Source organism: Stegostoma tigrinum, chromosome 6 (genome assembly GCF_030684315.1).
Source record: "Stegostoma tigrinum isolate sSteTig4 chromosome 6, sSteTig4.hap1, whole genome shotgun sequence".
NCBI lineage: Eukaryota > Metazoa > Chordata > Chondrichthyes > Orectolobiformes > Stegostomatidae > Stegostoma > Stegostoma tigrinum.
The window spans coordinates 59257963-59270231 of record NC_081359.1 but is presented as its reverse complement, the minus strand read 5'-3'; the positions used below and the strand labels follow the sequence as shown (position 1 = coordinate 59270231).

Here is a 12269-nt window from a genome sequence, read left to right as displayed (position 1 = left end):
GGTTGAAGTCATACCTGGCACATAGGAAGATGGTTGTGGTTGCTGGAGGTCAGTCATCTCAGTTGCAGGACATGTCTACAGGATTTCTTCAAGGCAGTGTCCTAGCCCAACTATCTTCAGCTGCTTCACCAATGACCTGCCCTCCGTCATAAAGTCAGGTTGTGAGGATGTTTGCTGATGTTTGCAGAATGTTCAACATCATTCACAACTCCTCAGCTATTGAAGCAGCCCATGTTTAAATGCAACAAGATCTGGACAATATCCAGACTTGGGCTGACAAGTGGGAAGTAATATTTATGCATACAGATGCTAAACAATGACCATCTCCAATAAGGGACAATCTAACCCCTACTGAATTCCCCACACTGTCAACATCCTGGAGATGACCAGAAACTTAACTGGATTTTCTCATAAACATCAAAAGCAGGTCAGAGACTAGGAATATTGTGGGAGGTATGATCCCACAAAGCCTGTCCTCCATCTACAAGGCACATCAGGCGTATAATGGAATGCTCCTCACTTGCCTGGATGGGTGCAGCTCCAGCAACACTCGGAGCTTAAAACTATCCATGTCACAGCAGCCTGCTCAATTGGCACCACATTGCAGAAACATCAGCTCCCTCCACCACTGATGCTCAGTAGCAGCAGTGGGTACTTTCACAAAATGCACTGCAGAAATTCATCAAAGTTCCTTAGGTTGCATCTTCCAAACCCCTGCCCACTCACATATAGAAGGACAAGGGTAGCAGATACATGGGTACACCACCACCTACAAGTTCTACTCCAGGCCACTCACCATCCTGACTTGGAAATACATCACTATTCCTTCACTGTCATTAGGTCAAAATCCTGGAATTTCCTCCCTAAAGACACTGCAAGTGCACCTATAGCAGATGGACTGCAGTGGTTCTGCAGTGCATTTTGTGCCACTTTCTCAAGGGCAGCCAGGGAAGCAATGAATACTGGCCAGCCAGCAACATCCATGTCCCATGAATGAATTTAAAAGCAAAATTTCTAAGATTGGTACAAAAGTTTAACAAATGCTAAACATTTGTCACAAACTGTCACCTTGAGGGCATTTCAGCATCCAAATTTCCATGTGCCAGTGGACAATCTGCGACTCATCTCTGATACCTCATTGAGCTAACAGAATTTAATGGCACCATTATCGTTCAGTACTTAAAAGAACAATGTAGTTGAGGTATATATGGTATTTTACTCAATGTTGGAACATGAGGCATTTATAAAAATTGGCAGTGTATCTAGCCCAACAAAATCGTATTGAATTTGTTCACGCTTAACAGTCTTACTTTAACAAACTTTGAACAGAAATATATATGTTAACTGTGATGTGATGTAACTTACTGCACTCAGGAAAACATTAAAACTAGCTTGCCAAGTGAAAATCCTATCAATAAGTAACATCATTTAATTGCCTTTGGGTCTGAGACAAAAACAAAACCCTACATTTATGTGGCACCTTGATGTTTCCTAAAATCATCTGTTGGTGTTATTTATTTTGAAGAATATTGTGAAATTTTGATCATTTCACATCATGATCTTGTGCTTGCTAAGTTATATAGCAGGACATCACGATGGAGGATCATGTGGAAAAGATAATGGACTGGGTTTTATTGTATGCTCATCAGGGTCGAAGAAGCACATAAAATCTGATAGCCTCCTCACCATCTACCAGAGCACCCTTGATCTGTCTGAAATTTTGCGAGGTGCCAGGTGGCTGATCTGCCCTTGAGCTTGCTTCAGCCCTTGCGCCACTAGCTTTCTTCTTTTAAGAATTCATTCAGAGAATGCGGGAATCATAATTTCCTTGAGAAAATAGTGGTGACATGCAATGCTGATGTGCTGCAGTCCATGGAAGCTACATACACCCACGGTGCTGTCCAGACAGAAGTTCTAGGATTTTATCCCAGAAATACTGAAGGAACAATTATTTACTTCCAAGACAGATGGTGTGAGATCTGGCTGATATTTGGATATATCTCCTGCCTTTCTTTTTCCAAATGGTAGAATTTGCAGGTTTGGAAGGTGCTTTCAAAGCACCTTTAGTAAGGTGTTGCACTGTGTTGTGCACGTGATTTTGAGTGTTGCCACTGTACATCAGAGTTGAAAGGAGTAAATGTTTGAAGGTGTGGATGCGGTGCCAGTCAAGCAAATTGTTTTGGTCTGGATGGTGTTGAGCATCTTGTGTTATTGGAGAGTCTCTTATGAGAAGAGTTTGAGTAGATTGAGTCCATACTCATTGGAATTTAGAAAATCAAGTGGTGACCTTATTGAAATATAAAAGAAATTCTTAAGTGACTTCAAAGGGTATATGTGGAGTTTTCCCTTGTGGGGAGTCTAGGACCAAAGGGCATAATCTCAGAACAAGGGATTGCACATTTAAGACAAAAGTGAAGAGGAATTTCTTCTTTAAGGGGAGTGAATCGGTAGAAATCTATATCAGAGAGCTGCCAAGATTGTTTTCCTTCAGTATAATCAAGGTCCATCTGATTCTCTCCTGCTCGTGAGACACTCCCCCGTACTTGTCATCACCCTAATGAACCTTCTCTGGACTGCCTCCAATGTCAGTATACCTTCCCTCAGATAAGGGGCCCAGAATTGATAACAGTCTTACAGCTGTGGGGGTCTGACTAGTCCCAAAATTCCATTTCCCTTCCATCATCCATTGAACTTGGATGCTATGATGAAGAAGCTGATTTGGCAGTAATTGGCTGGATTAGATTTGTCCTGCAGTTTGTTGACAGAACATACCTGGATAATTTTCTACATTTTCCATTGTTGGATAAATGCCAACATTGTAGCTGTACTGGAGCAGGGGACGAGGCTAGTTCTGGAGCATGTTATTAATGCTATTTCCATAATGTTGTCCAGGCTCGTAGCCTTGGCAGTATCCTGTGTGCTCAGCCATTGCATGATGTCAGATTGGTTGAATGAAATCAATTTAATGACTTGGCTTAGGGAATGAAGGCATAGAAACAAAATTTACAGATGATAGCAAAATAGATAGCAGTGTAGGTTCTGCAGAAGACAAAAATGATTTGCAAACAAATATAGGTTGCAAGTGGTCAAAAACTTGGCAGTTGGAGTGTAATGCAGGAAATGCAGAAAAAATGTAGAAGCGGAGTATGACTTAAATGGAGAACGACTACAGAATTCGGAGGTGTAGGGGCTTTAGGTGCTGTAGTGAATGAGTCACAAAAAATGATCTATAGTGCAGCACGTAACCAAAACCTAATGCTCGGCTATCCTTTATTATGAGAGGAAGTGAACATAAACGTAACAATGTTTGCTTTGGTTACACAGGGCAGGGTGAGACCAGATGTTGAATACTGTGTACAGTTTTGGTCTCCTTATTTAGGGGAAGATGTATATGCATCAAGAGTGGCCAGAGGATTTACTAGATTAGTACTTTAAAAATGCACATTAGGGCTGGTAGGTTGAATGGGCTTGGCTTGTTTCCACTGGAGTTTGATTCACAATGGTCTTGACCAGGTAGATGTGGAAAGGATGTTTCATCTTGAATCGGTCCAAAAATACGCTGTAGGCTGTTTTAAATTTGGGATCACCCTTTCAAGGCAGAGCTGGGCATTTTTTTTTCTCAGAAGGTTGTGCAACTTTAGAAACCTCTGTCTCCAAAGGCAGCGGAGCCAAGGTCATTGAATATTTTTAAGATAGATGTGGATAGATTCTTGTTAAGCAAGGAAATCTGGGGTGGGATGTATTGCAAATAGGAATGTGGAATTTAAAACACAAACAGATCAGCTCTGAACTTATTGATTGGCAGAGCAGGTGAAAGGGCCGTTTTCTTTTTGTCATGTTGGCGATCTGATTCTCCAATCTTCCTTTCTGGCAGAAGATGGTTGCAAATGCTTTAGATTTTTATCTTATACTGCGTTTAGCCCATCGTTGAAGATGGAATGTTCATGAAGCTGGATGGCTTGATGTGGCAGGACTGCAAAGATGTGATAGTTTGTTGTGGGATAACTTAGTCCTATGTATTACGTATTACTTCTGTTGGATATACATGTAGTCCCACATTCCAGTTTCATCAGATTGACCGTTCATTTTTAGGTATGCCTGGTGCTGCTCATGACATGCTCTTTCACTGAACCGGGGTTGATCTCCCAACTTATTGGTAATGTAGAGAGGGGGCATTCTGGACCTGAGGTTGCAAATTATGATTGCATATAATTGAGTACCTTTTATCCAATGCACCTAGTAGATTCCAAGTTCTGATGACTGTTGCTGTATTCTGACAAAATCTATCATATTTACCACAGCAGTAACACACAGCTTGATGGAGGACAATGGTAAAGTCACCACGGTCTTACCAGACCAAAAGGCTGATCTCTAATTAGAGAGTGATGACTTCTAGTGGTTTAACCTGGGAGAGTCACCATGCCTTAACCAAGAGGAGAAGCCGAGAATGAAAATTCTGCATGGTAACCTCAGCTGATGTGGGAATTGAACTCATACTGTTGACATCACCCTGCATGGAGGGTATCTCCAATTTGAAGATGTGATTTCATCTCCAAAACGAGTGCATAGTAGTTAATTTACCTCTGCTGTGGTAATTAACTTGATTAGGACAAGTCAGATGTAATTTTTCCTCTTGACTCTTTCACCACCTATCCTGAAGCTGTCTCAGTTAAGTTTAGCCCATTTTGTAAGTAGTGGTGTTACTCACGCACTTAGTACTGAAAATGAGGTCTCCAGCCGAGGTGTTTGTGGGTTCTGGAATCAATATTGTGCTCCCTCAGCAACTTTCCCTCAATTGAATACCACAGTGCCATGTCCTCTGATGAGCCTGCCCAGCTAGTGGGAGAGAGAATACCCAGGAGATGGTGGTCGTCTGGGACATGGCTATGCAGCAAACTGTATTTTGTAGATAACGTCAGGCTGTTGCTTGAGAAATTCATGGGGCACCTCTTCCAATTTTGACACAAGCTGTCTTGTTAGTAAGGAAACATTTGCAGGGTTCACAGGACTTGTACCAATGCAAATCCAGGGTGACCCTCAGGTTTCCTTTTGGATGTTCTAGCAGTTTACAACTGAGTGGCTTGCTCGGGCATTTAAGAGTCAACCAACAATATATCCTGTTCCACCCACGTTGATGAACGTGGTCAAGAAAGCACAACAGTGTATCCACTTCCTCAGGAGGCTAAGGAAATTTGGCATGTCCCCAAGGACTGTTACTAATTTTTGTCAACTGTATTGCTATGAGTCTGGAATCCTTTGAGGGTCACACCAACTAAGAATGTCAAGTTCTCTTCACTAAGGTGCATTAGTGAACCAGATAGGTTTCATGGTCAGACAAGTTTCATGGTCCCCAATAAAATAGCTTTAGATTTCATATCTATTAATAAAGATTTAAATTCAGTGAATTTAAAATTCATGGTTGGAGCTTGAGTGTTTAGCAACATGATGTAAAGACATCAATGTCAACAAAACGAAGGAGTTGGTCATTGACTTCAAGAAGCGGAGTGGAGGACACGTCCCTGTGTAACTCATTAATGCTGAGGTGGAGATGGTTGAGAGTCTTAGGTTCCTGGTCACCGACAATATCTCCCGTTCCACCCACGTCGATGCAATGGTCAAGAAAGAACAACAATGTCTCTACTTCAGGAGTTTAAAGAAATTCAGCATGTCCATAAGGATTGTTATCAATTTTTTAAAATGCACCATAGAAAGCATTTTATCTGGATGCATCACAGTATGATTTGGCAACTGTCTTGTTAAGACCCCCAAGAAACTACAGAGAGTCATGAACCCAGCCCAGTCCATCACTCAAACCAGCTTCCAACCATTTCCTCCATTTATATTTCCTGCTGCCTGGGGAAAGCAACCAACATGACCAAAGACCCGTTTCCATCCCAGTTATACTGTCTTCCAATGTCCTTTGTTGGGCAGAAGATGCATGTACGAATAGATTCAAGTACAGCTTCTTCTCTGCTGTTATTAGACTTCTGAATGGATGTCTTGAATTTTAAATTTAATGCTGACCTTGATCTTTGTGCGCTTTCTCTGCAGCCATAACATTGTATTCATCATTATGTTCTATTACCCTAATGCACTTTGTATGGAATGAACTGCCTGTGTGTTTCAGTACTTAATCAAACCAAATTGAACCCATGACACCGGAGCATCAGCCTGGGCCTTTAGATTTTCATTCAGTGACACTATTGCTATGCTGCTTGGGCAGCACAGTGGCTCAGTGGTTAACACTGCTGCCTCAAGACACCAGGGACCTGGGTTTGGTTCCAGCCTTGGGTGACTGATTGTGTGGAGATTGCACGTTCTCCCTGTGACTGCGTGGATTTCTGTCAGGTGCTCCGGTTTCCTTCTACAGTCCAAAGATGTGCAGGTTAAGTGGATTACCCATGCTAAATTGTCCATAGTGTTCATGGATTTGCAGGTTAAGGTGGATTAGTCATGGGAAAGGCAGTGTTATAGGGGCAGTGTGTGTGGATTGGATACTGGTTGGAGGGTAGTTGTGAATGTAATGGGCCAAATGGCCTGCTTCCTCACTGTAGGGATTCCATGTTATCACCTCTACCCTCTACCCTAAACCTAAGTGATTACTTAGGGATCCCTCATCCTGCTGCTGATATTTTACCCATAGCAGTATGGTAGGAGACCCTGCCATGCAGGAAGCCTAACATCTTTGGCATCACTCCTTGGTATCAGTGAAGGTTACTCCTTTTGCAACTTCTGACCCCATTGGTACCTTCCTTTAAAGTTATCCCTTCCATCTAGACTATTGAATCTTGCTGAGTCAGTCACCTTCCCCACTCAGAAATCCCATTCCCAAATGTGTCCGTCGATACAGGCTCCTCCGTATTGGGAGTTGTTTGCAGTCCCAACGTGGGAACTGATCCCAACTGGGACTGTAGATGCCTGATCAATCCAATTGTCTACCAGCACTTTAATGTGGGGCTTCCCCTGAGAAAAGGGAAAAGACTTGGCTTAAGCAGTTAGTAATGCTCACAGCATTAAATTGTTGCACCAAGAGGTGGAATTATGTGGGAAATAGGCACTGCACCATCCCATGAAGTTTGTGTGCTGTTTCTTATCCTGCTGCCGTGAAGCAAGAGCTAGAGTTCTCATCTGATGTTAGGAAAACAAATACTCGAGAAAAGCATCATATGTTATTATCCATTGCAAATAGTAAATGTTTTCTGGAATTGGAAACCCAAAACTAATTCAGTACATTTGAATCCCTGTAAAACTGAAGCAAGATTTAGCAATTTGGCGTATTGTTAAATCAAATAATTGTAATATCTGAAAAGGGAAAGAGGCAGGAATTTTCAAAGAAGAGAGTGAGAGGTATTACTTCTGCCTTAATGCAGGTGACATTGTCTCTTGGAGGAGTATCATTCTGTTCAAACTCAGTCACTGCTTTGTGTTAGAATACTAGAGGTTAAGTGATTATGGGACTTCCCTCCATATAATGCTCTTACACTTATTGAAAATGAATGTTAACTACCAAACTTGTTTGGTTTTTCCTATTCTTCAAATACAAACCAACAGGAACACAGAAAAGGAATAGTCTGTTCAAAAATAGCAGACTATAAATAGTCCACATAAATGTCATTCATTGGAATTCCCACCTTGATTTAACTAATTTTTATCAACCTGTAACTCAGTAACAAGCAGTATACATTGTTTATTAAGATTTGTTGGAAAACGAATGTGTTTGGTTGTATATAGTAAAAGAAAGGTTGGCATACAAGTGAAAGATTACCTACAAGGAAGGCTTTTGCATAATATGTGGAGAAGTTATATGAAATTTTGAAGCTTTTTGAATATTAATTCCATTATTGTGATTGTAACCATCCAGCAGGGATTCCTTGCGGAAGATAGGAACAGGAGGAGGCCATTCAACCCCTCTAGTTTGTTCAAAAATAGTAGACTATTCCATTTCTGTGTTCCTGTTGGTTTGTATTTGAAGAATAGGAAAAACCAAACAAGTCTGGTAGTTAACATTCATTTTCAATAAGTGTAAGAGCATTTAACTGGACCTTTTATGATGTGGTAACCATATATATTGCTGTAGATGAGTTAACTATGAGACTGAATATTAAATCATCAAAATTAACATCATAATCTGTAAACGCTTTATCTCATTTTCAATTTCTATTTTCTGACTATGTGGTTTATTATTTATCTACTTGCCTAATGACTGCTCACAAAGGCAATGCAGTTCATGCTGGAGATTTGCTTACAACTGCTGGATTAATATTAAAATAGGAGAAAATGTAAGCAAGCAAAGTCAAATCTCCATGATGACAAAAGAGAGAATAAGATGAAATAAGAATGTGATATGAATGACAGCTGTCAGGTCAATAATGCCAGTGACAATTGGACTGATAAGGATTGAATATGAGCAGGGATTGGCAGCGAAAACAAAAGGAAATCTAAAAGCCTTCCAAAGCCACACAAATTGTGCGAGGGTAATAAAAGGACATGGCTAAGGTTCTCTATGATAGCTTGCTTCACCTTTACCAACAAAGTAAATGCTGTCAAAGTTGCAGTTAGAAGGAGGTGGTCGAGATGCTGGATGAGCTGAAAGTTGATAAGGAGGAAGTATTAGGAAGGTTCACTACTTAAAGTTCGTAAGTCGCTATGACTGGCTGAAATGAATTCAAGGGACATAAGATAGCAAGTTGCAGAAGTATTAGCTGTAACCTTCCAAATTTCTTTTGATACACAATATATGCCAGCAAATTAGTGCATTGCAAATGTCACTCTTATTGAAAAAGGACAGCAGGATAAATCTAGCAACTGAGAGACACTCAGCTAAACCTTGTTAGGAAGTCTTTAGAAATACAATGAAGAGCAAAACTGACAATTAGTTGGACAATTATGGATAAAGAATGCCAAGATAGATTTGTTAAAGATAAATCATGTTTACCTAATTTAACAGAGGATTTTGATCAGATAACTGAAAAGATTGATGGTGGTATTTGTAGACCTCCACAAGGTGTTTACTTAAGTGCCACATAATAAGCTTGCCAGCGTAGCTGAAGCCCACAAAATAAGTGGGGCATGGTAGCATGCATAAGAAACTGGCTGAGTGACAGGAAGTGGAGAGGGAAGATTCAGGAGCCAGCAGATATCGGTATAAGGTAAGTAGTAAAGAAACCAACAGTGATCCAGAAAATGTTTTGCACAGCAAGTGGTGAGGGATGGAAATATACTACCTGAAAGTGTGGTGAAAGCAAATTTGATATAGACAAAAGCTGAGGAGACAAAATTTTGGAGGGCCAAGGAGAAAGGGCAGGAGCTTGCAGAGAGCCTTATGCTGGGGTACAAGGTCTTTTCATTGTGTTGTTTTACCATAATGCTGTATTTTATTGTTCTGTGATTTTAAAAATCGATGTTTGAAAATTGGTCTAAGTCCTTGATCAAAGAATTCTTTGAGGTAATGAAGCTGTTTATATTCTATACAGCTCTAATTCCATTTTATTTTCCAGGCTACATGAGGAAGAGAAGACTGGTAAAACAATTTCCCATAGCTTGAAACACGCATGCAGTGAAAGTCATGTAGAAGATAAAATTCCTGGGAAAACATTAATAGAAAGAATGTTTGGTGGAAAGATGGTGACCAAGATCCATTGTTATCGCTGCCGTAATGTTTCTTTCCGAGAAGAAGTTTTTACAGATCTGTCCTTGGCTTTTCCACCACATAGTAAGACTCTGCAACAGTCTGGCAGTTCATATGACTCTAATGTTTCCACAGAGATAACAGGTTCTGATGATATGACATCTCAAACTAAAGTACAACACAAGGCTTCTAAATCTCCAATTAAGCAAAAGCAAACAAAATCTAAAGAGCCTTCAGTACGTGTTGTACCATTTGAAATATTAGCTTCTCATGCAAAAGAGAAAAAGGATGATCCTTCTTACTCTAGAATAAAGAGAGATGATAGTTCCTATTCATTTAGCCCCATGCTGAAGAATGACATTGCAATTGCCACTGGAGAGAAAGCGTGTGATTCGTCAAGTTCTAGATCAGTGTCTGACCTCATAAATTATTTTCTTTCTCCAGAAATGCTCTCTGGTGACAATAGATATTACTGTGATAAATGCACATCTTTACAAGAAGCAGAAAAAATAGTTGAATTAACGAGGAGTCCACATTATCTCATTTTGACCTTGTTAAGGTTTTCCTTTGATCTCATAACAATGAGACGTAAAAAAATTCTAGACAATGTATCAGTTCCATTAGTTCTCAAACTACCCATTAGGATTGCCACAGAAAAAGATGAACAGATAATTAATACTGAAAAACAGGTCTGCCAACTTGCAAGCTGGAAATATTTTGCAGATGATGCCAAATCTTTGTCAGTTACCTATGACCTCTGCTGTGTAGTGGTGCACTCTGGAATATCTTCTGAAAGTGGACATTATTATTGCTATGGCAGAGAATGTTTTCCTACTAATCCCGAAATTGGCTCAAGAGTCATTTTGGAAGCAGAGAGTAGAACTGGTGATCAGTGGTATTTATACAACGATACTAGAGTGTCATTTTCATCTTTTGAATCTGTCAGCAATGTTACAAATTACTTTCCCAAAGATACTGCTTATGTGTTATTCTACAGACAACGAGGAACTAGACATACATGCTTAGATGGTGAACATATTTCAGCTAGTGTTAGATTGCACGGAGAAGCAGCATTAAGCAAAGAGCTGATGGAAGCAATTGCCAAGGACAATATTCAGTATTTACAGGTATGTGAATTTACCATGAACTTTAGAATTGCTCATTTGTATGTCTTACTATAATATAGGGATGGGTGTGACAGTTAATATTTTACATAAAGTTTGCTTCTGTAAGAATTCATGACACTTGCTGCAAAATCTGTAGTAAACTATCCAAATGTCCACGTAACTTGTATGTTGCATTCCCAATAGAGACTAACTTATTAATCTGCTTACTGCAGGATTTTTTAGTAGTTTATGGAGCCACTCCTAAATCCAGGAAGCATTTCTAACCCTAATCCTCATCATTGAGCTTGCACAACAAATACTTCCTGTGAAAACTCCAAATTGCCTAGGACATGCTCAATCTTCTGTGGAAAACTGTTGGAAATGTCTGCTAACCTTAGCGGTAGAAGTCTGTATTGATTTTTGTTCTTGAATGCCTAGCTCTAATTTAAGATCATATCCTTTTTGTTTTGAATTCCCCAATTAGAGGAATTAGTTTGCCCACACCAGCTGATCTTGTCCACGCCACTCAATGAAGATCTAACTACACAAGTCCCATTTGCTAGCTCTAGGCCCATAGCTGCAGTGGCTATTGGCAATGCAAGTGAATACGTAAATACTACTTAAATGCCGTGAGACTTTCTGTCTCCAGGGTTTACCCTGTTTAATCCTGTTCAAATTTTATAGGTTTCTGTGAGAATTCTCCCCTCGTTCTTTAAACTCCAGTAAGTACAATTCTAACCAATCCAGTTTCTCTTCATCAGTCAGTTCTGTCGTGCCAAGAATAAGTATGGTAAGCCTTTGATGCACTTCCTCAATCAGAACATCCATCCTCAGATAAGACCAAAACTGCACACAATAGTTCAGGCATGGTCTCACCAAGGCCTTGTACGTTTGCAGCAAGACATCCCTGCTCCTGTACTCAAATTGTTTTACTATGAAGGTCAACATATAATGGGCCTGCTTCATGCCTGTTGCTCCTGCGGGCTGACTTTGTGATAGGGGTACAAAGACAAACAGGTCTCATAATACCACCCCTTCTCCTAATTTATCACCATTCAGACAATAATCTGCCATTCTGGTTTTGCTGCCAGAGTAGATAATTTCACATTTATCTACATTATACTCCATCTGCCATGCATGACCACTCATTCAACTTGTCTAAATCACACTGAAACATCTCTGCATCCTCTTCACAGCTCATCCTTCCACTCAGCCATGTGTTGAATGCCAAGTTGGAGAGTTACATCTAAACCGTCTAAATCGGTAATATATAGATAGTGAATAACTGGGGTCTAAGCGCTGATCCCTATAGTACCACTTTAGTCACTGCCCATCTGTTGGAAAAACACCTGTTTATTCCTCCTCTTTGTTTCCTAAATGCAAACCAGTTCTCTATTCATGTTAGTTCACTCACCCCAAACCCCATACACTTTAATTTTACCTGCTAACCACGTACATGGCATCTTATTGGGAACCTTCTGAAAGTCCAAGCAAGCCACATCCTCTGGTTTTCCCCTTATCCACTCTTCTAGTTA

General features: G+C 40.2%; 1 protein-coding gene across 4 annotated transcripts in view; it reads left to right on the top strand.

Moving 5' to 3' along the window:
- The window catches only part of LOC125453626 (ubiquitin carboxyl-terminal hydrolase 35-like), an 85685-nt gene that overhangs the window by 65005 nt on the left and 8411 nt on the right, over positions 1 to 12269 (top strand). For all 4 annotated transcript variants that reach the window (XM_048533409.2, XM_048533410.2, XM_048533411.2 and 1 more), the window contains one exon: positions 9498 to 10755. In XM_048533409.2, coding sequence (XP_048389366.2) covers positions 9498 to 10755 — 1258 coding nt within the window. The remainder of the gene's footprint in view (positions 1 to 9497; positions 10756 to 12269) is intronic.